The sequence below is a fragment of the Nannobrachium achirus genome (genome assembly GCF_963921795.1).
Source record: "Nannobrachium achirus genome assembly, chromosome: 9".
In the NCBI taxonomy this organism is placed as follows: domain Eukaryota; kingdom Metazoa; phylum Chordata; class Actinopteri; order Myctophiformes; family Myctophidae; genus Nannobrachium; species Nannobrachium achirus.
The window spans coordinates 50,941,174-50,965,554 of NC_137818.1; the positions used below are offsets into that span (position 1 = coordinate 50,941,174).

The window sequence follows — 24,381 nt, forward strand, 5'->3', positions numbered from 1 at the left end:
AACAATGTTGCACATAAAGCAAATCACCTGGGGACCCCACATTTGGGGCCACAGTTTGAGAACGACTTGACTAGAGTTCTAAAACGCCTTCTGGTGCTTTTTCCAGAAGAGTCTTCGGTACACAGCGATTCGACGGTGGAGGTGGATAATATGAACACAGATCTCATGCCCAGTTTGTTGAAACAACCCAATCTCACACTGGAGCTGTTCCCCAACCACTCGGACAACCTGGAGTCTTCCAAAAAGGTACCGTTCTACCGTTTTTTTTTTTCAGGCCAAGGACCCCTTAGCTGAGAGAGGGATGAGGCTGGGAAGATTGTTGCAGAATTAACTTTTAGTAGATTTCTTTCACAGACTTGTTTGGCAGCACTGTCACCATGAGTAAATTATGTTTATTTACACATTTTCTATTAATACAGGTATATCCCCCAAAATTAGAATATTGTGTAAAAAGTAAATCTTCTTGAAACTTTCATATATTTTTTGAAACTTTCATATTTTCTAGTTAACATTGCACATTCATTGAATTATTCCGAACCTTTTTTGTTAAAATTTGAATGAATTCTTATGGCATACAGCTCATGAATACCAAAAGTCCAGATTTCAATATATTATTACAACATTACACAAGACCACTCAAAACAAGGATTTGTAATGTCAACCTTCTGAAGTCAGAGTGGTCCCACTGGACTGCTTGAAGTCCAGTGGGAGGTTTCTGCAGTCAGTTATGATTTGGTGTGCTATAGCATCTGCAATGCTTTTTTACACAATGTTCTAATGTTCTAATGTTTTGGGATAGACCTGTATGTTGGAATCACGTCAATGCCTATTTTCAGACTTTCAACCACTTGTAAATCTGCTATTTTTGGCTAATGATCCCCTCAGAATAGGGATGCTAATGTAAAAAAAGTAACTATTATTCAAAGATTTGCCAGACCACCCTGTTCTACAAGAAAAAGCCTAGGAACAATGATGATGATGTTTCTTGAAACCTTTCCATCTACTCTGCTTTGATGTTTAGCTGAGTCCTCTGGTGAAGGCCAAGAGGTCTTCCACAGGAAAGTCCTTCCCTCCATTGGGTCCTGAGACCAAGGTGTTCGTGGTCTGGGTGGAACGCTTTGATGACATTGGTAAATGGATTGTGTGTGTGAGTGTGTGTGTGTGCAAATGAGTCTACAATTACTACATATTCCTATAGCAATAATTGCTATAGAATGTTTGTTCAGTAATGGGTCTCTTATCTTAACAGAAAAGGTATTTTCAATTAATTGTATACTCTCAGGAGAGAGGCCTCATTCAGGATACGGGATAAACATGTGATGAAACGTATGACTGTTACGTTTATTTTTAGGAATTCAAAGTTTTTCTTTTTTTCTTTGTGTTTCCAGAAAACTTCCCACTATCTGATCTGTTGGCAGAAACCAACACGGGCTTGGAGGCCAGCTTGAGCAACAGCACCACCTACAGGTACAGTGATAGACCAACAGGCAACCAAAGGCCAACCATAGTGTCAGACTAGAAAATGGCATTAACAAGCCTTCTTTAAAGGTTAAACCACAGTTAAATAGTTAATGGGTCTATGCTCTTTCATGGACATTTAAACAATTTTTAATTTAGGCATTTAGTAGACACCCTTAATCCAGAGCGAGTTACAATAAGCAAGGTAATACACTTAGGTAATCTGTTTTAAAGAGTTGTTATTTATACAGAATAATGAGGATCTCAGGATCCACATGGGAACAGTGTGGCTCCAATTTGACTCTAATCTCAGACTGTGGCATTTGGGCAAGGTTTCAGCCTGTACTGAGCCCCATTAAAGGTATATTCAGTGATTGTATTTCATTCAAATAAAAATATAATTGGTACATTTTCCATTCATTCTCCTCACTAGTATGTGTGCTGACCATATAAGGACTTCCACCATGGCCTGTGTTGCGAGCCTAGCTAGATTCTGTTTTCAGAGGTGGCCAGCCAGTCCTCGACCAATCAGGGTAGAGTATGGCTGTAGTTATGTTATGATGTTTAGTTATGATGGTCAAAATAAAAGTTTTGAGAACCGCAGTCGCTCTGAATTAAGAACGTCTGCTAAATGCCTAGATTGTAAACTACTGTGGAATAAAATGCCACAGTCTCGTAGTAAATCAGTATCATACATATCCTGAAGCTGGAGACGTAGGCCTACCGATATTCAGTGATTGGGTCTAATGATCAAAACGAGAACATTATAATGGTGTAAAAAATCTATAAAAAACTAAACATTTCCACGCTGTAAGGCCAGTAAGGGACAAGATGACCCCCAGCCACTTTCATTATCACTGAATACACCTTTAACTTCCATTATATAAATTAAATATATCAAAAATATATCGAACGTGAAAAAATAAAAAGGTGTGGCGGTAATGAGTCGGCCTACTAGCCTACTAGGAATATGGCGATGATCGATACAGCTCTGGGCAAAGAGCTCTGTCGTGCTCTTCATTGATCCAAGGCAAGTAGTTGATCAAAATCCAATGAATTGGATTGGTGGGTTTTGTTCCAGGTCAGGGTTACTGGAGAAGGATGTCCCTCTGATCTTCATCCACCCCCTGAAGACAGGCCTGTTCCGAGTGAGACTCCATGGAGCCGTGGGCAAGTTCAGCATGGTCATCCCACTGGTGGACGGCATGGTGGTTAGCCGCAGGGCGCTAGGTAATGGCCATCTTCATCTCTCTTTAGCCGCATTATTACTTTAACCATTATTTTATGCTTTAACAATTAAAAAATGGCAGATATACAAGCTCACAGTGCCGCACCGAGTGCCACGCTGCAAGCTTGTAGATCTGCAAATTTTGAAAAATCCTGAAAATGTGTGCATTTAGCACCGAGTGCTGCGCTGCGAGCTTGTAGATCTGCAAATTTTGAAAAAATCCTGAAAATGTGTGCATTTAGCCTCTCCTCCCTGGGTTGAATCCAAGTTTCAAGCCCGGGCGGTCACAGACCTCCGGGGGCGATAGCGATTTTCATAATTTCAAAAAATAAGCACACTAACTACTTGAAATGGACAATGTTGCTAAAACTAAAGATATCTGAGAGGTAATATCATTTTTATATATACATTTATTAATAAAAGACATTTTAGGTCAAGGCGACTTCCTCGTTTTCATGGACCAGAACAAACTTCAATCAATCTGTGATATGGTCCCGGCTCTGCCATTTTTCAAACCGTTTCTACAAAAACCACGTGACCTACTGTATTATAATGTAAATCTTCGGGCGAGTCATAGGCTCTTTAAAGCATAAAAGAATGGTTAAAGTGTGAGTGACATAGATGCGTTCCAGGTCTTAAGGGTTCAAATTCTTTGGTTCCGTTTCCTCAACATTGTAGCCAACATTAACTAGTAAGACATCATAGAACAGGAGAAAAGACAAGTCGGGGAGGAGAACAGGTGGAGGGAAACACAGTTTGGTGGGGACGTCTACGACAAGCTGTGACGGTTCTGATCGTAATCTGCGACCTACGGTCGCAATAAAAGAGACAAGAATAAGAACAAAGAAACGAGGAAATGTGTAATGTTGAACCCATTTAGGCCTAGAATTAGAAGGATTCAAAAGACACTTATAGAATCGGGTCAAAATTCTAATGTTCACGACTTTTCAAAAATAGCAGATCTACGAGCTCGCAGCGCGGCACTCGGTGCCGCGCTGTGAGCTTGTATATCTGCTATTTTTCAATAGTTAAAGCATAAAATAATGATACACAAAATGTGTACCCGTTCTAAATGGGTTAAAACCATTCTTTCCAGGCTTCCTTGTCCGCCAGACAGTCATCAACGTCTGTCGCCGGAAGCGCCTGGAGAGCGACTTGTACAACCCGCCTCACGTGCGCAGGAAGCAGAAGATCACGGAGATCGTGCAGCGTTACCGCAACAAGCAGCTGGAACCCGAGTTCTACACCTCGCTCTTCCACGAGGTGGGCGAAGGGCGGCCTCACCTCTGACCCTGCACGGTCGACAAAAACAGAGTGTCCGTTCAACTCTGAAAGTGTGAAAAAAGGACCCGTAAGGGTTCTACTGTGTCCTCAACACTGACTCACAAGCGCACACGGGAAGCTAAACACACACACACACACACACACACACACACACACACACACACACACACACACACACACACGCATGCAGTGGCTCTCAAACATTTTGAATTCCAAGGACTTCCATAACTCTGAAAGTGTACAAATGGTTCCATGCGTCCATTCTCAGAGTTACAGACCTGTCGGAAACCCTGAGATGCACTGCGCGCGCACACACACACACACACACACACACACACACACACACACACACACACACACACACACACACACACACACACACACACACACACACACACACACTAAGTGGGGGGCATATACAAGTGCACAAGCATGGGTGTGTGCACACAGAATCTCTATATTTATACTGCACTATTTTGTTATTTATATCAACACATTATAGTAACACTGTCTGCCGTTGACTTGTATAGCAAAGTGTGGGAAACGTTATGATTTGTACACATCTGAGTCACTGGGTTCTATAAGCTTTGGAAAGGTGAACTTCAACAGAGACTTGCTGTGGCAAAGACATTATGCTTTTCTTCAAAGTTGACCTGTTGGCCTTTAAAAAAAAACACTCAACAAACTGTAACAATGACGCTATGGTAATGCAGCCGGAGAAAAAGAAAAACATTCAACCTAGATGGAAACGCGCTGGGGAGGGGGAGCTCTGTATGTTAAATGCTACAGTTTCTTGATTCTTTGATGCACTGTTCTGGCTATCGCTTGAGGTTGCGTCAATTCTACAGAGTGAAGAAATTATGCTTTCTTTCAACAAATGTGTCTCTGACACCCAGGACGGCAGTCCCCAAGGTCTTGGTTGTGAAGACACAAAGACTGGACCATTGTGACAACCAACTGAGCACACGATACTGTAAACTCAAAATGTTCTCTTATTTTTTCCAATTCATTTGTCAGACTCCTAGCCTATTGTGCATATCCTTGCATATTGTCGCTAACGAGCGGAAACCTTACATATCTAAAACCATGACTGAAATGGGAAAAATAACTTGTGTTCTAATGGATCCAGTCACAAGCTCTACTTTTTATTGGTTTAAAGATTTATAAAATCTCTTCCAACCTGGCCTCTATTTTGGGCATTTCGTCGTTATGAAATAAGCGGATCTACAAGCGCTCACATCAGGATGTGAGCTTGGAGATTGGCTAAGCGATTTTGAGTACTTAGAAAGCACTATATACGTTTGGGGTATTTCAGGTATTATTACTTGTATGTGACACACTGTCAATTTATTAACACAAAAGATGGTATTTGGAGATGCAAGGTTTCTGCTCAGCTGGAACGATATGTGAATGGGAATTTGACACCAGGGTTCTGTTTAAATCAAATCAGCGATGCCATCACATAGCTTGTGACACTCCTCGGAAAATACATTCTAAAACACTACAGTATACACAGTACTTGGAACCGTTACGAATTCCCACTAAAAAGCAGTTAAGACTGTATATCAAACTGAAGTCCAGTGATTGAACTAAAGAGCAATGTTCTCAAAATTACAGGAGTATGTATTATATGATACACCTGTACTTTCATTCACCTGTATTAATGCTACACACATCTCACTTTTGCTAATAAAGCCCTTTATTTCTAGTCCCAAACAATGTTAATCTGTCAATAGCCTATGATAATTTTTTAGCAGAAATTTCTGCAATACTTTTTTCTTTTCCTTTTTTTCTCTTTTTTTTTTACTTGATGCATAGCAGTTTGTTTGGTTTGGAAGCTCTCTGCCTGTGTTAATGTGAATTTATGTATCACAGCCAACAGAATAGAACAATTGAAAAGTCTTAATGCACTGGGCCCTCCCTTTATTTTCTGCTTCTGTTGGTTATCTAACATGTCTTTTTTATACTTGTATGTATTTTTGCTGAAGGATTTTTTTTCTTCTGAAACATTGAAGAGAACGCTTAGTGAGTTTTTAACCTGTCGTGTGTCTCACACTTGGATTGTGCCTTGTGCACATGCCTTTTTTGAAGGAAAAGTAGACATGCTTCAAAGAAATTGCATATAATCAATCATACTTCTTATCCTAAAATTACTCATTTGATGTATGGTCATATTTAAGGATTTGCAATGTACAGAAAGGGAGGATGATATGTAAATATATGATAGTGATCAGACATCAAAATAATTGTCTGCTTCCTTCCTCATTTTAAAGGGCAGAGAATCTGTATGTATGCAGTTGATGTGTGGGAGAATCACAGTGGGTATTGAATGTAACATGCATTAAACTCTTAATGACCTTTAAATCTTCGTATGACAATTATAATGTTATTTTTCCTTATTTCTTGAGGGTGGGGTGACAGAATATCCTAGGAGCAGAATAAGTTATTAATGACAAGCTGCAGTGACCTTTATTCGTTGAGTGTAATTGACCAAATTACCACATTTTCAATTTCATCTCCAAATAAAATGGGCCTCACGGTTGTTGTTCCCTTTTCACTTCAGTCAAAAACTACATTCGCCTGATGGAGGGGAAAGGAACTGTTTGGAATGACGTGTTCCCAACTGAGGAAGCTCCCCCTGTCAGGTGATAAGAAGCGGCTTCTCACTTCTCATGCACTGAAGGAAGCATGAGCTCAGTTCGGGGCTCTCCAGGTTGGCAGAGGGAGAGCAGTGTCCAGGATTACAGTTTAGGCAACTGGCACTGGGTGAAAAGTGGGTTACAAAATCGTTGGAAGAGAGTCAGATAACTCAGATAAATACAGACTTGCATCCTCTGCATGTCATAACCTTCACTGCATGTTTGATAGAATTAACATTTTATACTAAGTTATCTCATACTGTTAATTTAATCAGTACTCATTGTGACCACCAGAGAGCGCCCTTTCCCCTCACAACCAAAGCAACATGTTTTATGCTTCCTTTGACTTCATCCACTGACACTTTTATTGACTCAAATATATCTTCGCTCACGGTCGGGGAGCCTTCGTGTCCCACAACATGCTACGTTATATTCTCATCAATGAGTTGGACGTAGGTTTGTTTTAATTGAATAGTGGATTAGGGCCAATAACCAAACACACCCACCACCACCGAATGACTTCTATGATGTCTGACTCTGAAAACGTACACTGTATAATCCTGAGTGTTATTTGCAGCGGTAGAAAGTACATTTACTCTAGGGCTACTTAAGTAGACCTACTATTTTGAGGTATTTAATATTTATAGACCTATACTTTACTTGAGTATTTCCAATATGCTACTTCTACTCCTCCACTAAATCTGAGAGACAAATACTGTAATTTTACTCAACTACATTTATTTGAAAACTGAATACTAGTTACTTTTGTAGATTTTGATTAGGTAGGCTATTATTCAAAAACATACATTTACATTTTGGCCTATTTTCAAAGGATTTTTAGGCATTTTATACATTTGAAAACTTGTGAAATGGGACATTCTCATTCTGCATAATAATGAGTCAATTCTACTTTTGGTACTTTTAAGTACATTTTGACTCTAATACTTTTGTACTTTTAATGAAGTAGATTTAGAATTCCAGACATACTTGAAACAGATTATTTCTACATTGCAGTATTGATACTTTTACTTTAGGTAAAACATTTGAGTAGCCTACTTTTTCCACCACTGAGTGGCCACCGCATGTAACTCTGAGGGCTGGGGTGCCATTTGGTACCATTTTGCACGCACTCAGGATTTGACAGTGTGTAGAGTCAGAAGTGGAGAGAGTCAGAGAGAGAGCGCACGTTGGGTGTCCTGCTGCCTACTCTGAGGTCGTTTATTGCGTGCGTCTGTGTGGCAGCGGGTTTGCTTCCACCGTGCACGGAGATAACATGTCTTAACACTGTGTGTTTGACAGTATAATGCCTGATCTGGTTAGAGAGTGTGCAGCAGGTCACACTTCTCCTTTCTGCGCTTGAAGAGGAAACGAACGGAACCTAGATCAGCAATAAGAGCACTCACTGATCGTCCTTGTTGACTCCAAACTGATCGGATCTGCGCGTTTGTTGTCTTTCGCTACTTCTTGGATACATTTTCTGGGGATATTTTGGATACATTTATTTCGGGTCTTGTCGGGTTCATTTGGCGTTGTGTGGATGAGGCTGAACGGACCGACGCTGCATGGCCCGGGGTTCGAAAGCTCGCTCCTGTGCAGAAATGGACTGAATTAAAGAAGCGACCCCTTCCCTCCAACCAACTCCAAAGCCTGCTGGAGCCCTGTTTGAAAAGCGGACAGAAGAAGTGCACAAGGCGACCCGGGGGCTTGATCATTACTGCACAACAAGTCTTCTCTTCTTTCTTTTTGTGAGTGGTTATTGTTTTATTAACGATCAGAAATGGAAGAAGACGGCAGACCCCATGAGAACGGCGTCCATCACGGCAGCAAGGACTCGGAGCGACAGCAGAGACTCAGGCTGTGCGTTCTGAACGAGATCCTGAACACTGAGAGGGATTATGTCAGGACCCTGCTGTTCCTGCAGTCGGTGAGTGTCTCACCTTCGGTCCATTTAAATGTTACAATGATTCACTGTGTGTCAGCGGCTTCCTGGTGTCTCCCCAAAGCTGTCTGCACTCTGCAGAGTCCATGCTTTAATAGTATGCAGAAATGATGGAGCTGATTGTCTATCTGTCTATCTCAGGGGTTCTCAAACATTTTTAGGCTGTGACCCCCAAAATAAACATATTTGAACTGCGTATACCCCCACCCTGACAAGCACTTGGAATTGTAGCTATTACATTTAATTTGACTCGGTTCTAGAGATAAATATTGTGAAAATAGCAGATCTACATTTCACAATGCTTGCTTACTTAATATAGACAGTTTGGCCAGTTTGGTATTAAAACTGTCCTGAAAGTCCTTAAATTGTCACTTTATGCAGATACTATGTAAACACTTATACTGTGTGTTGGTTTGTTTAAAGTGAGACAAAACAATACATTAAGCTAATCATCTGGGGACCCCACAAAATAATTTGGGGACCCCACTTAGGGTCCCGACCCCAAGTTTGACAACCACTGGTCTATCTATCTGTCTATGAGTCATGTGCAGAAAGGCAATAACAATTTAACTTAACTATATAGTGAAATCTGCAGTGTCAATTCAACTCTAGTCCATTTGGATACTGTACATTATGTGTACACTCAGAGTTACAAAGAAATACATTTACACACTGGCCTTGTGTATATAGCCTACATGTGTGCCTTTCCACAGCCTATTAATCACACAAATAGCATCCCCATTCCGGGCATGCATAGTAGGCTAATCTGGGTTCCCAGAAGTTTTTCTCTTTTTTCGCCAAGTAGGCAAACATTTTGGCTACAGTGAACATTTGGAGGAAAAAAAGCTGATCTTCAAGGTCACAATAATGACTCATGTCCTGAGCTTGTAGAAAAGTGTCAATGCAATGCACAAGGAGGAAGTAGGGTTTAAGTGGTCATTGCAGCCTGCTTATAGGTAGTTTGTGATCATGTGGAACTTGTGTTCAAGTGCAGATTGTTATTCTTATAGCCTACAAGATTTAAGGTTTTTTGTTCAGCCTAGTAGGCCTGGGATGTCTGTTTATCAGCTTCTCTCTCAACTTAGGTTCAAGCTCTGATAAACCCTTTTAAATGATAAGCTTTACAGAACAATCTTTTTTTGCAGTCATATATATCGCACTTGAATCGGGCATTGATCATCAGCATAAAGACTCATATGTCTTCATTGTGACATATTGCATTGCCACCAAGGCAGGCTGGCACATTCTCCACAGTAAACAGCACACAGTAAAATCTGCTGTGTTAATTCAGTCCAGATTGTGTACAAAATACAACCAAATACTATTTTGTACAGTCACTGAGTTACATTTACACAGAGGATGTTATGCTGCTGGAGACCCGCAGGTGTTAATTTGTCACCTCTAGTCTAGCTGTCTCTGTTCCCCTCCTCCTATCCTTCTCTGGTGCTCTGGTAGTTTGGTCTCCATCAGGGCCATTAAGACCAAATATTAGTGGTTTCTTTGTGAATAAACAACTCAGTGATGCTTGTTGCTTGGGGTAAACAACGTCATAAATCCACTACACTCGAGACCCCACGCAGCACTTTATTATTTTCTCTTAAACACCCTATGTGAATGTAAACATCGTATGCAATCAATCACACTTAATTAAGTCCCCATTAATGAATCACACCATCTTTCCTCATGAACGACTAGAGGGTCTAGTTATTCCCCCTACCACTGTGTGCTCTAAAGCCAGGCTTTCCTTATCAACCCCAGCTGTGTGGGATGACAAAAACCATGGCTCCCAACAGGGGAAAGGGTTAGCTGGGCTGGAAGAGGAGGATTAGTATTTAGCAGATGCATGGACTGGGGGGGTTATAGAAGTGTTTGTAGACCCCTAAACCTTCGAGGACCCTCAATTTGATACGCATCAGACCCCCAGTTGATTTATTTATTTTTAATCTCTAGGACCCAATCTAGTTTATCTCAGTGAAGTCTGAGAGACACGCAAAGGGTTTATTTGGTTCCTAACTATCAATGATTTAGCTGAGAACCCCCCTGCTACCCCCCCAGGACTACATTGATAACCACAGTCCTAAACTGTACGCATGCCAAGCCACTGATGCCATGTTGTTGGAGTTAAAATCCCTGTGTGACATATATACAGAGTATGTACTGTGGATGCACTCAACCATGAGAGCAGTTGGAGCTCGTACATGCATCATATGCACAAAGTACAGCAATCGACACATTGATACTAAAAAATCAAGATTTTCTAGTTAGGGTTAGGGTTACATAAGATTACATAAGAATAATAAAACCGCCACAAATAAATCATAATAAAGAGTACCAGTAATAATAAACAATGCCAAAGAATAGTAAAAAGCAGCGGTGGTCAGATGGATTGGCTCTGTGCACTTTCAGAGCATGTTTATTTGAATGAACAATGAAAACCATCGTGTTCCGGCTTGGATCACTGGAACTAACACGGCATACTTTGAGTTCCTATTTCATTATCAAAATAAAAACTATTTCTCAAGGTTTTAAAGAAGAATAAGCGGGCCCTGGGCTACAGGTTGTGAATTGCTGGTGTGCTGTATTATTCCTCTGACACTGGTCAGACTCAGGGTGGCTTGCATCAAGAGATGGAAGGTGACATCATGCTGGGAAGGGGCTTGGTGGGAACCCTAGCCACTCTCTGCTCTGGCATCACAGACCTCCCAGGGTGCCCCTGGAGATGGAACTTATTTTCAGGCAGGGGGTGAAGTCCTGCTTTGGCTTGGTTTAATAACAGGATACACGTTTACTGAGCCTTGTGGTTCTGAGAAAGGAAGGCCTTGGCGGCTCAAGCAGAAGTCCAGATGTTGAAGATGTAGCGACAACAATGTATAGACGATGAGATTCAGTCGATATCATCACTTATGATCCACTAAAACAGTGGTTCTCAAAGCGAGGTCCAGGGGCCCTCAAGGTTCCTTGAGTGCGTTACTAATGGAGAGAGCAGAAAACCTGCGCTCCAGGATAAATAGTCTTTAAGGTGCACGGCTCGATAATGACCTGACAAATGAAGAAGTAGCCAGCACACAAGGAATATCCTTTAATCCTTTTCACACGGTTTATTTACCTCTTCTCTGCACGAGAAGAATTGTGCGACATGTCGGTGTATCTGACCCTTCCCTCCGCCTGTATGTTTTTGTTTTACTTTGTTCAGGACGTTTGTGGGCGTCAACCTTTGGGGATTTTTGGGTGTGCGCTTCTTGGTGTTGTTGAGGGCTAACTTAGAATGTTGTGTTTGTTTAACAAATGGCAACCAGGTATTTGTTCCCTTTAAGAGTGAGGAATGGAAATTCATTGTTGTTTCTGTCCCTCAAATTTGGCAGCAATACTCTAATGTTGAAATGTCAGGCTGTGACCGGTCAGGAGAGAAAGTGTTGTTGCGTTTTAATAATGATCTTAGCTCGTCTGCGAGGGCCCTACTTCCTACATTATTATTAACAACCTTCTAACTTATATCCTACAACAGGGGTCTTCAACGTTTTCAGGCCAAGGACCCCTTAGTTGAGAGAGAGAGAGAGAGATGAAGCAGGGACCCCCACAACCTTTTCATAGATTCCATATAGTTTAATAATTTGACAGCACAATCTTATATTTGGATTCATGTCAATTTGTGTTTGTCGATATTTAACCACTTGAACAGTCAATACTTCATTAACTTGACATTTCACTCTGTACTTAGTCTGCTCTTTTTACCCTCGACACCAAACCTCTTTGCCGAAAATAGCCGATCTACAAGCTCACAACGCCTCGCAGTGCGAGGCGTTGTGAGCTTGTAGATCTGCTATTTTTGGCTAAAGTTCTCAGAATATGGACACTAGGACACTAGTGGTTAATATCAAAAAGGAGAACATTTTTTTTCTATTACTCAAAGATTTGGCAGCCCCCCGTAGTAACTCTGGGGACCCCCTGTTGAAGACCCCTGTCCTACAAGACCTACAGTACATCATGGCAGTGATGCTTCAACATGTTGATGATGTCATTCCAATCAGCAGATAAGAGGGAGGGAGAGGTCTTCTCTGTCAGTGTTTGATTGAACACATGGTTATGTGTGTTGTTGTAAATACTGTACACAAGGACTACCGTATGATTGATAGTATTCATGCTGTCCTCACAAGTCACAACTCCTCTTCAGGCCATGTGGTGTTTACTTTTATGTGGGCTCAGGGTGGCAATGCCAATGAAGAAAGCACACTAACAACCACTTATTTTATCATTGCACAATAGTGTCATGCAAACAAATAAGGACACCTACTGTAGTTAAACGTGAGAAAGATACAATCTGGTTCTTATTTATTTTAATGAATAAAAATTTGTTTTTACCAATCTTGTATGGTAGTGTACAATACATTATAACCAGTAAGACTCCCTAAATCGGGAGATAAGCGACCGTCAGGTTGCAAACACAAACTTTAGAATGCAATGGTCGACAATCAGGAGCAAATGTGGGAAATGGGACAGATCCATGTTGATGACATGACCTTTGTACCGCTTTGCGTGATTTTAGGGCAAAATCTGTAGAAGCAGTGTCCAAAAAAGTGTTTTGCAAGAATCGGCCTCATCGTGGCACTAGAAGAGGGGCATGTGAGAAATGAGGGGTGGAGGTTGTGGTTTGGCAGCCAAGGAGTGTGTGTGCAAAGTTTGGCATGGATAGGGGCAACGGTGGCGGAGATAGGGCAAAAGTATGACGTGACGTGGCGTGACGGACCGACAGACGGACTGACAGCCGGTTGAGGTTTTGATAGTCACTGCGACCTGACGGTCGCAACTGGTACCTCTGCAGCGGCTGGAGGTGTCTCCCTGCTCTTCCGTTGGGGCATTGGGTTAGGTAATAATAGGACACCTACTGGGCGACTTATGTCGATATTTGAAGCAGACTGTTGCATTTATCTCCCTCTGTCGGGACAGCAGAGGCATAAAGCCTATGGATCGTGGCTTTAAGCAATCAGGAACACACACTGGAGGATTGATATGCAGGAAGCCATCCGCAAGCTTCCTTTCTAAAGTACCCTCTCTGTCTGCACTTTACTCTCTCTCTATTTCGCTCTCTCCCTCGCTCTCTTCCCCCCCACACTCACTCTCTCTCTCTCTCCCCCATCGCTCCAGCTCTCCCTTGGTCAGTGGGAAAGACCGAGCATCAGATTTCCTTGGGCTCGGGGTATAAATAGCTCCAGTTTCTGACTCTCATCCTAACCACAACACTGGAGGATTCAAGTGACTGCAACCACTGAGAGAGAGACACACGCACGCACGCACACACACACACACACACACACACACACACACACACACACACACAATTTCAACAGGGTGGAGCAGTTACTATGGCAAGATGACAGAAACCCCTCATCATGTACTTTAAAGTTGCATTGTGAAATATATATTATTTTGATAGTCAGTCACAAGGCCTGAGAAGGATATCGTCGTTGTCGGGTGGAAACCTTGTATGTCCAAAACCGTTTGTTTTGTATTTATCAAAAGTATTTAAACTACTACTACTTTTGTGCGACGGCCTTGTATGATGAAGCAGGGCTTTGCTTTGTGAAAAAAAATATACAAATTTTAAACTTGGAGATACGAGGTTTCTGCCCGACAGTGCCGATGTTGTGCTCTGTGGAGGTTGAATTGAGTTGTTGGCATTACGCTACAGACTGTGAGCTACCCTCCATGGGTGTCATGAATGTCAGATTTATTGCAACGTGTCACCATTTAAAACCTGCCCCCCCATCGCCTTACTTCCCAGTTCCACTACAGCTGACGTTTCAGTGCAAGAGGACTTTCATGTCATGTTTTGATTCCTTAATGTTTTATTAACGTTCATCATTTAATGAAAAGCAAACAAGTAATATGATAATATGTATAATATTGAAAATATTAAATGCACACATAAACAGAACTTCATTGTAATGATTCACTTAAACCGTGCAACCTGCTGGGGGGTTGGCACAAAATGGAGATGCTAGTTTGAAACTGGTATTTAAAAAAAGCATCAAGTCAAATCATCTGGCAAAAAAGTCAAATAATGTGCTGTATCATATTGTGTTCATAACATTCATGCAGTTTAAATATTTCAGGGTTTTGCGGGCTTGGTTGTTGGCATCCAAACAATCGGTCCATCTTCTCTCTTCCCAATCATTGATCCTCAATGTCCACTTGGCACTTGGCCAGGACCTATTTGTACACATCAATGGGAACTATGAAGTACATAGTTGATATTTATTGAGAAGTTGAATGCTTTGAGTTTAAGGACCTTAGTGTGAAACTATGATCTTATAGTGAAACTACTGTATGAGCTAGCGCAACAGTTGCACTGCCAGGGCAGATCAAAAATGATATAAATGTCACGGGTAAAAATATAATCTATGCATGTTTTGTAGTCATGTGCATTTATAAGCCATTCCTATAAGGTATCAGACGGTACCAGGAATTTTAGGAATCCCAGAGAACAGGCCTAAACCACTTTAACACCCAGAGGCAGCTCCCCCCCACCCCCCCATGCCATCAGCTGAGTTTTCAAATGCCAACAGTTCAAAGACACTCTGGTCTAGTGGCCTTAAGGAGCATTAAATAATATATTTAGAAGGTTTAACTCAACGGCACACAAAACAGAAGTTGTTGTGGATCAGTTATGATGAGACCATCTTGGTTCTTGCCCTCTACACACTTTTGGAGCAATTGTGAATTTAAGTCGATTTACTGTTCACGTTCTTGACTGACTTACTTAAATTGACTTAAAAATAAACTGCTTCTGGATGGCTAACTCCCTTAATGGATCTAATGTAATGGCAGGGAACGGATCCGCTTTGGAGCTAATTCCCCTTGATCAGAGTAAGCTCATTGCAAATTATTCTTGCAAATGTACTATGTAAACTAAGGTAGTTTGCCTTTCGCAATGTCACTTTTATTGAGCACTCCTATGCCAACCAATCGTCTAATTGGCACGATAACTATAGATATAAATATATTGTTTTAATCGTAAAACAACATATATTTAAGTCCTAGCTCAAGTGGATGTCAGAGTCAGAGTCCACACCACAACCATAATGAGATGTGTGGATGCTCACTCACATAATAATCGTTCCAGTTAATCGTTTTAGTGCTTGTTGTGGACGGTCCTTTATAGCCTTAGATTTTGTGCCAATCTTATATCTCTTTATTTTGCTTAAATATTTCTATTCCGTTATTATTTCTTTCGTTTTTCAGTTGGAAGTGGGGTTTCCAGTTTGAACTAATATAAGCAGGCACACTGCACATGGGGACAGGACAGGTGTAGCATACGGGAGAGGCATGCATACATACATAGGCACAGTACTGTTAGCTATTGGCTGTTTGATTGACAAAAAGACTCGTGGGGAAATGGAATGTATACATTGGAGGTGTAATTTACATGAACATTACATTCTGGACACCAGCCAATCATGTTCAAAGTATCCGTCTCATATGGTGCATTTTTCATATTGCATCCAATATGCCCTGTGACTAATGGACTGTTGCGGGCATTACGGAACTCACCCAGACCGCAAACCCTGATGGTAAACTAGATCTCTGGCTATCATATTGTGTTTTCTATAGAGATTGTTATTATAATACGAGCCTTACAGGCTGTTTGGTGTCTCGTAGTCTATTATTAATGGGATGTGGCTTTTGCATACACCGACTCGTAGATGGAACAACAGTAGGCCTGCTCTCTCCTGAACAGTAGCAGAATATTAATGTGCAGGTGAACCGGGAGGGAAATGCACACGAGCATGTTGAGATGTTTACTGAATTCTCTGTAAACATTTCTCTCTCCCTCAATGCTCAGATGACACTAAAATCAAGATTGCTCTCTCTCTCTCTCTCTCTCTCTCTCTCTCTCTCTCTCTCTCTCTCTCTCTCTCTCTGTGTCTCTCTCTCTCTCTCTCTATCTATCTCTCTCTCTCTCTCTCTCTCTCTCTCTCTCTCTCTATTATTATTATTGTCTCTGCGGTCTCTATTATTATTGTTTTTATTAAGTTTAGCTTACTTCTATTACAACTTCTGCTAGCTCTACTTGAATCTTGTCAATCTTGTAAATATAGGATTTGTGTTTCAAGTCAATGTAGACGACAGCTATTAAAGGATTATTTATCTGACAGCCCTAGCGATTATCCACAAGTACAATTGTCTGCAGCCAGACAGAGGACATTTTTAAAATTAAAAATGCGGTTTTGACAATTCAGGACCTTGGACAGTGACCACCATGGGCTAAATTAGCAACACAACACACAACACAACACACCACCAACTCTGCCAGAGCAGAATGCCCGCCAGGTTGGCACCATGTCTCAGTGGTTAGAGCTGTGGCAGCCAGAAAGTCCTGGGTTCAAACCCAGTTCCCATGAGTCTTGATTGTAACCTTCACAAGCTGGCCGTAGACATGTTATGAGAGAAGTTATGGATATATGGGAAAGGTTGCACATTTACAACCATGTCATAATATTTGTGAGTGACGTCAACCTTTAATTGAAAAATGCACCGAAGAATGGGTACCTTTGCCACACTATACAAAATGATTGATCTTCTCACAACAGAACAATGAGATATAGGTTGGAAATTGGCAAAATCTCAGCTATAAGAATATTAATGGAACATGTAGTGCCTGTAGAAAACCTACTGTATTTCTGTGTTGTCTTGATTAATTGCCAGAGGCGACATTTCAGGTTTATACAGTAGTAGTTTACACTCCACTTTGTTGGTCGGTTGGTCTGACACTAACCAACAAATGTTCAAGCCAAAACTCAGAGCTGGTTTTATCTGATCCCTAAACAGAAAAGACTAATGACAAAAAAAAAATCTTTTGACTGAATTTTATAGTTTTGCTCTTGAATAATCAATCTATTATGTTACATTACAAAATTGTTTATGGGCTGCATGATAATCCCATACACGGTTTGTTGAGAAAACTGTGGGTACAAAATATGAACCAATATTAGCTGGGGGTTGACTTTAATTTAATTGTAGTTTTTGCAACAGCTAATCTGTCCAGTGACCACATCTGTTATGTATTTATCTGTAGTGGCAGAGCAACCCAAAGCCTTTAGTCTGCACTCTGTAGTCAACTGACCTGTTGTCAGTATTCTTCCAAGTTTCCAGAGTCTGTGATGCATCACTCAAGGCCACTCACTCACAGCCGCTGAAGTCCCAAGACTCCAGATGGTCTGACCAATCTGGACCATGGAGTTATCTCCAGCGCACCACATGTCACAACTCAATGGGACGGCCCACATTCACTGTCCCTTTCGGGAGAAACCCAATGCAGTAGAATCAGTTTGGAAATTGAATTGTATACAGAGTTATTTTTACAAACTTACACAACTGTCTGTCTTATTATTATTATTATTTTGACTTGGGGATCACTTCCTAGCGTTGCATTCTGCACACATTAGCATTGCGACAGTTATGTCATATCGAGTGGTTGTTGCTGCAACTGGATTCAGTATTTCTCATGAGGTCACCTCCAGAGCCTCATTGAATTAGGGATGCTGGGTTCCTGTTCGCTGGAGCGATGCCACCAGCCTCTTTCTCCCCACTCTGCTGGACCACAGCCACACAGAGAGGGGAGATCTTCATTTATTCATCAGGTTTCATCATGGCATGCCGAGCCCAAAATGGCCTATGTCTGCTCTTAAATGCCCCCTGTCCCCCTTAGTGGCTCACTGCCCCCTCCCAACACTCTCAAAAAGAAAAAGGCCTTTTAATGGACACCCTGCTTTTAGCTGGCTTGTTGTTTTCTCTCGAGGGGGTGAGAACCGGCATATAGAAGTCTTGAATCTGTGACCCCCCCCACCCCCCCTCTCAGTAAGTGTGGGAATTTCAAGTGAATTGAAAAGGGGACTCTCTAAGGGACTGGTGGAAGAACCTGTGCAATTGTCCGTGGTGTTATTGATACGCAGGGGTCTCTTGTGAGGTGGTGCTAGCAAGCTGCTGAATGCTGATGTAGCCGCACTCCCTGCAACACCACACACACACACACACACACACACACACACACACACACACACACACACACACACACACACACACACACACACACACACACACACACACACACACACACTTAAGAGCACTGCTGGGAAACTGTGTGCCCTCCACAGTTTTAGCTTGTTTGGCAACTTGCGCAATTAAACTGTTCGAAACTTGAAGATGATTCAATTACTTCTAAATTGCGGAGTCCCGTGTGCATGTTGTGTGAAGGGACAGGTGGTCGATCTCAGTTCAGCCTGAGTGGTCCAGAGAGAGGGAGTGTGTCAGGTACCCCCCCCTCACCCCCCCCCCCCCCCCCCCCCCCACACACACACACACACACACACACACACACACACACACACACACACACACACACACACACACACAACACACCTCCATGGTCTTGCTTATGTTCCACTCTCTTCCTTCTGGTTCTAGCTGGCGGAGCTGCTGTGGTGTGACTTTGTATTTAGACTAATTTATATTGAAACATTCATTTGCTATAATTGATTTCTTTGCTTTGTGGCTCTTTCAGCAGCTACCAGGGTTAGTGTTGGCTTGGCTCATCCATCTTCTCTGCTATCCACTTTCCAAGGGAGTGCCCACCTCAATATAAATGCACTGCACTGCTACTAACATGCATTAACAGGCACAGTCATGCACTATGATGCTCTACCATGTACTAAACATGCATTAAAATGAACATTCCCTAAAATGCACTATCATGCTCTACAATGCACTAACAAAACATGCATTACGACGCATACGTACACCAACATGCACTATCATGCATTGACCCACTCATTGATGGCAAAGGATAAAGGATGATCTTCTGTTCCTGAGATACAACAGATTGTCATTTTGACCTTGACCAAGATTGTGCCCTTGACCTTTTGACCTCCTATGTCCTATGTCCTATGTTTTTCACATCCTGGTGACCACTCCCAACTTTATAGCTGACAGTCACGCTGATGAGAAGTAGCTCAGAGCAGTGACTCTCGACATAATATGAAATAAATATTTAAGAAAAATGATGTTACTTCTTTACAACAAAAATGTGTTTAATTGTATTACAGATGCATAGGAACTTAATATGTTAGTTCCATAACACAGCAGGAACACAATCGATATGATCACTAAAATAAACATGCTCTGAAAATGTCTGTGGCCCACCCATCTGACCACTTAACACGGCAGCCATCTGGCTTGTGTTAAGTGGTCTATGGTCATTTATAGATTTTTAAGTAGAACCCTATCCAGAAAAGATTGAGAATCACTGGGCTAGAGCTTCAAGTTGAAACTATCAACAGCTTCCCTAATCGCAGTGAGAAGAACAGAAACAGCCGTACCATCCCCCATTCACTCCATCCTGTCACACCGTCATCTGAGGCTGTCACCACTTTGTGCAGCCTCGCGTGTGACTTCTGCTTCTCCTTGGCTCTGAGCTGCAGAGCAACGATCCCAAACGTTTACAGAACGAGACAATGTGGTGTCTCCCCGTCGTGATTCAAACGTACAAAAAAAAGCATTACGAATGAATCACTTCACTTTAAAAAATATAGCTCACACGTTAACACAATGCAACGCAAGCTTGTAGATCTGATATGTTTACAATTTTTGGAAAAATAAAAACGAATAAATCATAATAAATGTTATGTAATTTTTGAAAACATCTTAGATTATAGATTATTTTTGTAGAAAATGTTAAAAATGTTGTCATGACCCCATAAACATGAGACTCAATACTGCTTGAGGATGTGTTGGCAGACACACTGTGCAAAAGCGAGCCATTAAATTGCCTCAAATGCTTGCATTTCCTCCTTTTTTTGTAACCCCTGCAATTTCAAGTGCATTGCCACTTCATGCCCAGGCAGCAGAACTAGAGGTTTATGTGCACGTACGATAAGTTAAAGTGATGTAGACCATTGGGTTGTACTGTACACAGGTAGGTAGGCCATAACAGAAGTAGATATTTCTTATCTGAGAAATGGCCAGTGTTTGTGGTCTGAAATGTGATCAATAGCGCTTTCTGTCAATATCTGCGGGTGGGGCAGGGATAATTTTGGCCCTTCTTTCTGGTAAACTAATAAGTAATGATTGAGGTTACACTGATATTGGTGATTGATTTCCGTGAGATTTTTATTTTTGCTTTATTTAGATGGGAGAGTGTAGACAGTACACAAAGGAAACAGAGGGCAGAGAGGGGAGATGTGAGATGATTTTGATCTTCAAGTGATAAAAGTGAGATTTTGTTTACAATTCACCAGAAAATAGAAGAGACCTTTATGCAATTCCTCGCTCATGGAGCACAGGAGCTGAAACGAATTTGTAATCTGTAGAACAATGTTGGCGCCTTGTTGTTAGCTTGAAGGTCAGTGCTTTTAGGCAAGGGACACCGTTTTGTGATGGAGTATAACTTCAGCTCTACATTTAAATGTAGCTCTGCCTCTGCAACCGCTGCTGCTATTGTCTGACGACGTTCAATTTAACCACTTAAGCCCTATTTTATACTCTACCGCACTGACCGACAAGCTCACAACAAGTCACAAATGTGAAAGCTGTGTGAAATGAGACATTCTGTTTAAACCAGAGAAGAGGAAATCCATGCTTTTTTTTACCCCCTGATTTCAATTTTTCAATTTCAATTTAGTTAGACTAAATATTTTTAATTGAATTATCAAGGAGTTAATCTTGGTGACCAGTTGAAGTCGGGTTGGTTTCAAGCAGACAAGGCAGATGTCACGTTTGCAGGCCTTTTATGAATTCTCCAGTGGAGCGAATACCGAGACCACAACCGACATATGGGTCGTCTGCACCCTCGCACCTCGCTGTCTGGCCCCTCTTCGCTCCACTAGGTCCCAACAATCAGTGGGCCACGCCCGCATCTGACCCATCTTGGCTATCGGTCATTTGGGACCTTGCCTTGAGCTTTGAGTGCACTGGCTTTTACTGAAAAACCATCGCTCTGTGTGTGGTAGTAAAGCAGGCCAGTGCAAAAGCTGCTCTCAACTCATTTGCTGACCATGTGCTATAACTTAATTATGAAAGACACAGTGTTAGTATTTGAATACTTTTAATAAGTATTGTGAATATACATTCATTTCCTTTTTTGGGGGGGTTTTTAAAGATTATTTTTGTCTTTGTCCTTTATTAATATTACAGTAGTCTAACAGATAATGGGGGAGATAGATGGGGAGTGACACGCAGGAAAGGTCATCGGGATCGGGAGTTGAACCCGCGACACGCTATCTGGCTGCATCCGCAGCCTAGGTGCACGGACTGCTACCCTAGTCGTTGTTCGGGCCAATATACTGTACCTGATATTTAAAGAGCATTTGTGATGTTATGACATTTCGGTAATGCTATAGTGGACATTGTAACAGAATCTTTCTTGGATATTCATGAATGGCAGCTTTGCAACGTTCAGTTTATCAACTCTCCTCTTTCACAAAGGCCATGCGTCCTGTCCAGGGAAGATGTTTGCTGTGTTATTTAGGACTTAGGCTACGGTGCTTCATTCTGTGTGCTTGATTTCTCCTCTGCCGAGTTCAGCAACTGCATATCTGCTTGGAGTAAATTCTTTTCAAAAGATTTTAGTTCTCTGAAAAGTGGAAGCTTTTGTGCCGTCTGGTTGCTCTGTTTCAACTTCCTGTTTGCATGCCACACACCAGCAAATAGGGCGATGCACTCTTCCTTTGTTAAGGTTTGCATGCAGAGTAGACCTCAGCCAATAACATCTGCTCTTTTAACATGCAAAAACAACGAGCATTTTCATTTTATGACGCCTTACTATTTAAGGCACCCTGAGAAATACAGACGCAAACACTGAACAGCAAACAGATGAAACCAAAGATCCTGCCCATCTACCCCGGAGTGTCGTGTCCCATTCCATCAGTCTATTTATTTTATTTACTTTTTTTAGCTGGGTACTTGTCTATTTATTTTTCTATAATAATATCCTGTATTTGATCTTTGCATGATTTTTCCCCATAGATAATTACCTTATTTTGTACTTGGTCTTATGACAGTCAGTGACAGTGTCTCGCAAAAATAGCTGATCTACCAGCTCCGAACATGATGCGACCCCGTTTGTGATATAGCCTACAGTATGCTTAAATTGGAATGTATGAATTGCAGGTGACACATCCTATTATAAAAAATATATATATTTCATATTGTAGGTGTAGTTGGTAAATGTGAATACCATCTATGAACAGAGCACTTTAGAAAAGTGGTTCTCAACCTGTGGCTCGGAACCCCCATTGGGGTCCCCACATGATATTAGGGTGGTCCCCTGATGACAGTGAAGAGACAATTTAAGGATTTTTAAGACCTTTTACTGTCCCCCGCCCCCCCAAAAAAATAAAAATAATAAAGACATCACTACATCAACAAACAATACTATAAAAACTGGTCAAACATTGGCCAAAAACAGCTTTTCAGGGCTTTAAATATTCTGTCTAACAAGGCAAATGTGTTGCTACTGTGGGATTGCAGTATAAACAGTCCTTCTCCGCTGTGCTAACAGAACAAACCCCTCATGTATTCTGCTCCATTCAGCAGATGTGACTTCTTGGTGCAGTCACAATGAATCATTCATTTGACTGGGATCATCTTATTAACACTTAATGTGTTCATCTTCTCAACACTGAAATGAGCTCTTTGCTACTTTGAGCAAATCTGCTTGCAGATGGGTTGTTTAAGCAGAAAAGGTGCATAAACAATGTGTGCCTTGCTTGTCACAATGTATAGCCTTGTTTTGTTATCAATAAATATTATATAATAGGGCATTAACGAAAAAGTCGACAAGTCAGTCGACTTCATTACACAAGTCGACTCCCACCAGGGAAAGTGAAAATAGCTGATCTACATGCTCACAACGCCTCGCGTTGCGAGGCGTTGTGAGCATGTAGATCAGCTATTTTCCCAATTTCTGCCTCTATATATTTGACAATTTGGCCAATGTTTAATTTCTCATTTTAGAGGTATTAAAAAGTCCTTAAATTAGCACTTTAGAAATGTGAAGATACCCTCTATACACTTAAACTTTATGTTGGCTTGTTTACAGTTGAGTGAGAAAACAATGTTTCACATTAAGTTAATCATCTGGGGACCCCCCAAAATAACTGGGGGGTCGTGTGTGATGTGATGGCGTCATCAAACGATAAAGTCGACTTCAACTCAACTTTTTACTGAGTCAACATGCAAAAATCACAAGTCGTTAATGCCCTATTATATAATCACATTAGTTAATATGCCAGCAAGCTTTCAAAAGACATATAGACCTGGTTGTTCTGTTATTGTGTTAGTTTGAGTGATGAAGCCATACTTGACCGTCAGAGTACAAGTCAAGTTTTCTAAACCAAGCCACTCGCTTCCACCCATTCCTATGAGGACATGCAGTGGCTACTGCATGTCCTCACTCAACCTTATCAGGATGAGTCACCATCAAGCAGAAAGGTGTTGAGCAACGCAGCCACAAAGTTAAACAGAGGTGCAGTTATATATGATTCAAACAATTATACCACTTCACCGCCTGTTGAGTCATTTCAAGTACCGTATCCAATGGACATCGTGAAGGACCAGTGTAGGGCTGTCACGATGTGACATTTTACATGGTGATTAATTTTTGCTCAAATAATTGCGATTAACGATTTCATTGTGTTTTTGTCGTTGACAATTACATTTCTGTTTGGCTTGTAGGCTTTGAAGTTGCATATGGCAGATATGACACATAACCTAAATATACAAAGAAATGACAGGCATATTTGACAATGTTCTTTTTTAAGTATAAAGTTGTCAAATATGTC

The 24,381-nt window shown here is 41.4% G+C and overlaps 2 protein-coding genes across 3 annotated transcripts in view; both read left to right on the top strand.

Annotated features, from left to right (window-relative positions):
- ralgapb (Ral GTPase activating protein non-catalytic subunit beta) overlaps positions 1–6,283 on the top strand; it is a 41,135-nt gene extending 34,852 nt beyond the window's left edge. For both annotated transcript variants that reach the window (XM_080733133.1, XM_080733134.1), the window contains exons 26-30: positions 107–246; positions 1,022–1,130; positions 1,389–1,467; positions 2,540–2,688; positions 3,783–6,283. In XM_080733133.1, coding sequence (XP_080589259.1) covers positions 107–246; positions 1,022–1,130; positions 1,389–1,467; positions 2,540–2,688; positions 3,783–3,976 — 671 coding nt within the window. In that variant the 3' untranslated portion in view covers positions 3,977–6,283. The remainder of the gene's footprint in view (positions 1–106; positions 247–1,021; positions 1,131–1,388; positions 1,468–2,539; positions 2,689–3,782) is intronic.
- Positions 6,284–8,008: 1,725 nt separating this feature from the next.
- prex1 (phosphatidylinositol-3,4,5-trisphosphate-dependent Rac exchange factor 1) overlaps positions 8,009–24,381 on the top strand; it is a 132,358-nt gene continuing 115,985 nt past the window's right edge. Inside the window, exon 1 of the mRNA XM_080733365.1 lies at positions 8,009–8,533. Coding sequence (XP_080589491.1) covers positions 8,387–8,533 — 147 coding nt within the window. The 5' untranslated portion in view covers positions 8,009–8,386. The remainder of the gene's footprint in view (positions 8,534–24,381) is intronic.